This window comes from Manis pentadactyla, chromosome 15, assembly GCF_030020395.1.
Source record: "Manis pentadactyla isolate mManPen7 chromosome 15, mManPen7.hap1, whole genome shotgun sequence".
Classification (NCBI taxonomy): Eukaryota; Metazoa; Chordata; class Mammalia; order Pholidota; family Manidae; genus Manis; species Manis pentadactyla.
In genome coordinates, this window is record NC_080033.1 from 19,251,811 (window position 1) to 19,256,910 (window position 5,100).

Below are 5,100 nucleotides of genomic sequence, written 5' to 3' on the forward strand. Positions count from 1 at the left end.
CTGCCTGCTGCTTACCCTGGCAAGTGCCCTGGCTCCTATGAGCCTCAGTTTCCTCAGCCATGTAATGGGGATCATAAGAGGACGTCCATCTTTGCGTTGTGGGAGGCTTAAATGGTTAGAGAGTGTGAACAGGTCTTCACACCTTACCAGGAGCCTGTAAGTGCTTGACCTCCGGTAGTTACTATCATTACTCCTCTGGAATTGGAGTCATCCACACATCTGAAAACGGGGCCTTGCATGTCACCATTCCTGTTCTACAGAGCCCCTCCCTCCTGTCATCAGTGTGCCCTCCCTCTGAGCCTTTGTCCTCCTCCCTGTGGGAGGATCCCCATAGGTGTCTCTTCCCTCTCTCTCTGTTAACTGATTCCATTCCCTACTGACACCAAACAAGAAGACTCTATTTTCAGAGTATCTCTTGTAGCTCATGGGCTTTTCTTCCTCCACTTACTATGTGATCTTGGTCATGTTTCTTAACTTGTATAAGCCTCAATGTGTTTCTCTATAAAATGGGGCAACATAGGACCTCTTACCTAACTGGATGGTTGGGAGGATTCAGTGACATCATGCATATAAAGTAGCTAGCAGACAGCCTGACTTTGCACAGTAAATACAAGTTACCACTGTTACTCGGGTGCCACAGCCCCTGGAGAAGGATGCTCCCCAACCTGGCTCCACCTAGGTTCGCTGCATTCTCCCCGCTGGTGCTTCTGCCAGTCCTGTTGACCTGAAGTGGCCTTCCTTACATGGCTGGTCCTCCCAGTGCCAAGCATGCACTTTGCACACTAGTGAAGCATGACTTGTCCCTGTACCTGCCTTCTTAGATCTGGTCAGCCTGAAATTTCCAGCTCAACTCATCCTGTGCATCCTGTGCAGAACCCCAGCTCCTTCAGGAAAGCAGCAGGAGGAGAAAAGACAAGTCTGGCCCACCAACCCCTCCTTTCAGGAGCACAGCGGACCATGAAAGTACAGTGTGGCACACGTTTATTCACAAATCTCAGGACAGCCGCCTGACGGGACTCTGGAAATCTATCCCCCCACCCCAGATCCTCCAAGTCATTCCAACTACTTTGCCAATAGAAATGTCAGTCTGCTCCATAAGGCCAGTGCTTCAGTTCAAGGAACGATGTCGGCTACACTCTGGAAGAGAGAAGGAAAGAGGGAATGAATGCAGGGGACACAGTCCTGAGGGGACCAACATCTCTGCCCTCATGCCTCTTAAAGAAATGAGTGGGAGACTGGCTACTTTGGCCTAGGCATTGCTCATGCTCTGGGGAATATATTCCTAGATTCAGGAAGAACAGGGAGCCGGCCCTCCTAGGCAGAGGCGCCAGCAGCCTCGGAAGGAACCGAGAAGCCTTGTCTGTTTTGCCTCACAGGGGAATAAACATAGCCCAGGAATAACCAAGGGTGGGCCTTCGTTTCCAGGTGCAGTCCTGTCATACCTTCACCCTTTCACCCTAGTCTCAGGCAGCTGATGTACCAACTGCGAAGAGAAGAGCTAGGACTTTACTTTTGGCCCAGACTGAGGACCAGGATCCCATGGAAGCCTTTATACTGGGAGTGGGAGCATCACCCAGGAACAGGACAGGCCCACAGGTTCCCACCACCCAGCATATTGCTTCCAGGCAGCAGGGGCCAGGCTGCAGAGCTAGTCCCCGGGGGCTGAGGTAGGGAGGGAATCCGAGGAGAGATGGCAGGCGCACGGAAGGGATGGTTATGGCAGCACCCCCTCCCTGGCTCCCAGATGCACAAGGGCCCCTGGAGGTCTCTTCTGCCAGCTGTGTTTGGAATGGGAAGCACCCAAAAGATGGGAGCAGGATGTGAAGGGCAAAGAGCAGGGGAAGAAAGGGAAGACCCAAGCTGGGAAACAGGTTGCATGGTCTCTGCAAAAGCTGAGAGTCTGTCCACAGTGATGCTGTCCCTAAGAGGCAGTGGGAAGACGGTGTAAGAATTATCTCCCCAGATGAGAGCAGAAAGCAGAAACACATGGGCACTCACCCTCCACAGAGCTGGAAAGTTGATGAAGGGTCTATTGACTGAGGCCTGGAATCCAAGGACAAGAGGGTCAGTCACCAGCCTGTCCCCCCACTTGTCTAGGGGGGCTCCACTGCCCCGACCCCAGAGCCATGCCGTGTCAGGGGACTTACTCCAGATGTTAACGTGGTTGTGCCCACTCCGTGCTGGCCGCTGGATACGCCGTGATGACTGCCCTGCGGGTGAAGCCCAGACCGTCATTACAAGCCCTCAGCCCTGGAGGGTCTCCCAAGTTCTTTTCCCTGGTGACCTGCTGCCCTCTTGGGTCCCTGGGGCTTGGGTGGGAGGCTTACAATAACCCCATGCTCCCTCACTGTCCAGAAAGAAAACCCAAAGCCTGTGTTGCTGGGGGAATTCTGTGTGAGATGGGAAGAATGTCTGCCCCTACTGATTAGTCATCCCCAATTCCTTTTTACTTCAGTGAAAGAAATGCTCTCAGTCACCGAGAAGGGACCTGGCTAGAAAGGGAACCCGAGGGACCCACGCAAATACCAGAATCACTGCTAGGCTCAGCCTTGACCTCAAATCTACCCCTTCTACACATACTCTAACCTGATCCCTACCTCAGGTAGATCCCTGTCCTTAATCCTGTCCCCAGATACTCGGCAGTGCCTCCCCGGCTGCTGTGGCCAGCCCTGAATCCCGTAACAAACGGCCCTCTCCTGGCCTCTTCCCGGTGAATCCTGCCACTGACTCAGAGCTCTTCCCTCTACTCTGCACACTTTCTACACAGTCCCTTCCTCCTCCAGCACCCATCCCTGACTCCCTGCCTGGTAGCCAAGGTGGCTGTGGGCTTTGAAGTCTGGGCCAATACTCAAGGTGGGGTCCCAAAGATTCCTCATGGAGATTGGAGTGGGAAACGGAGGCAGGCGGGAGTCAGCCTCCCATTCCCCAAGCCCTCTCCTTGGCGCCTGTTCTGCTGCGAAGGGCAGTCCTGGCCTCTCCAGGCCTCCAGTGTCTGTTCCTGCTACATAAATACTGATCAGAAATCCTTCGCGAGACTCCCTGATGGCGCAGAGTGCAGGACGAGAAAGAACCCTGACCTGCAGTTCACCAAGCTGTGTGCTAGCCACATGGCCTTGGCAAATCCCCTTAAACCTCACTGAGCTTCTGTTTTCTTATCTGAGAATCAGGGAGTCAGCATCTTCACCCTACCTCAGAGGCTTGTCACAAAAATTAAACAGAATAGGTCTTACCTCCAAGAGCTATTCCTCATGCTTATTCTGATGCTCTGGGTTTTCTCAACACTCACTCTGTTTGCACTGTAATAGATCTTGGCTCAGTAACTGTTTCCTATTCCCCGGGAGAGGCTTCATGCTCCTCCCTTAACTAGGTAGGCAGCTTCCTAAAAGCAGGGCGGCATCCCTTTCACACTGTCTGATATAGGGCTTTGCAGGTAAGATGGCTTGATCCATCTGAGCAGCTGACCACCAGCTCCTTTGTAAGGGAGATGGAGAGAAGGGAGGAGGATGTGGTTATATAGCTTCCCAAGCTTCTTTCCAAGTGAAGGCCATGTGGACTCCCTGGTGTCCCAAGGATTAACCTCTCCCTCCCCCAGCCCCTTCTCCCCATTTCCCCACCCCTGTTCACCTACATTCAGTGGCTGGTTGGCCTCCTTGCCGGCTTGGTTGACCCCATTATGAACATTCTGCTGAAACCTGTCCGCCTCCTTCCCTGCCTGACCAGCAGCATGGTGGACACCTTGGCCAAGTTTCTCCGCTTCCTTTCCAGCCTGGCCGGCAGCGTGGTTGATCTCTTGGCCAAATTTTTCTGCCTCCTTCCCGGCCTGGTTGATCCCTTTGTGGACATCTTGGACCACATTGTCTGCATCCTTTCCAGCCTGTTCAACAGCATGGTGGAACCCCTGGCCAAACTTCTCCACCTCCTTCCCTGCCTGGTTGACCCCAGGATGGACTCCTTGGACTATTTTGGCTCCCTCTTTCCCAGCCTGCCCTGCAGCATAATGAACATTCTGGCCAAACTTCTCTACCTCCTTCTCAGCCTGGTTAACTCCATGATGGACCCCTTGGACTATTTTGTCTCCCTCCTTCCCGGCCTGCCCAGCAGCATGGTTGACCCCCTGGCCAAACTTCTCCGCCTCCTTCCCAGCCTGCTCAGCAGCATGGTGGACCCCCTGGCCAAACTTCTCCGCCTCCTTCCCAGCCTGCCCAGCAGCATGGTGGACCCCCTGGCCAAACTTCTCCGCCTCCTTCCCAGCCTGCTCAGCAGCATGGTGGACCCCCTGGCCAAACTTCTCCGCCTCCTTCCCAGCCTGCCCAGCAGCATGGTGGACCCCCTGGCCAAACTTCTCCGCCTCCTTCCCAGCCTGCTCAGCAGCATGGTGGACCCCCTGGCCAAACTTCTCCGCCTCCTTCCCAGCCTGCCCAGCAGCATGGTGGACCCCCTGGCCAAACTTCTCCACCTCCTTCCCAGCCTGCCCAGCAGCATGGTGGACCCCCTGGCCAAACTTCTCCGTCTCCTCCCAGGCCTCATTGACCCCATGGTTGACACCCTGGCCAAACCTCCCCACCTCATTCCCAGCCTGCCCCGCAGCATAGTGGACCCCTTGGCCAGACCTCCCTGCCTCACTTCCCGCCTGGTTGACCCCATGAGGGACCCCCTGAATCACTTCTTCTACTTCCTTCCCAACCTGTCCAGCAGCGTTGTTGACCCCATGGACAACCTTCTCTGCTTCCTTTCCTGCTTGTCCGACGCCATTGTTGATCCCATGGGCTACCTTTTCCAAGCCGTTGTTCAGCCCCTGGATGCCCCTGTCCAGCTCCTTGCCAGCCTGGCTCCCCATGTGGCTCAGTCCATAAAAAACTTTCTCCACTTCCCTTCCAGCTTGAGTGATTCCATTATTGATGCCTTCCAGGGCCTTGCCCACCTCTCTCTCTGCATTGCTCAGCCCTCGGTTGAGCCCTTCAATGACCTTGTCGATGGGGTCATCGTCGGCTGCCCCTCCGGGCAGTGCCCCCAGCAGCAGTAGGAGGGAGCAAGAGCTGACAAAACTGGCAAGGTGCATACTGTTGGCAGGGTGGGGAGGCTGCAGAGGAAAGTCAGGGA

General features: G+C 55.0%; 1 protein-coding gene across 1 annotated transcript; it reads right to left on the reverse strand.

The window, feature by feature from the left end:
* Nucleotides 1–964: 964 nt before the first annotated feature.
* Nucleotides 965–5,100, reverse strand: SBSN (suprabasin). The gene is made up of 4 exons (XM_057493575.1): nucleotides 3,629–5,100; nucleotides 2,148–2,210; nucleotides 1,999–2,043; nucleotides 965–1,137 (listed from the first exon to the last, which is right to left on the reverse strand). The coding sequence occupies exons 1-4, from the start codon at nucleotides 5,057–5,059 to the stop codon at nucleotides 1,114–1,116; spliced, it is 1,563 nt and encodes a 520-aa protein (XP_057349558.1). The 5' UTR covers nucleotides 5,060–5,100; the 3' UTR covers nucleotides 965–1,113.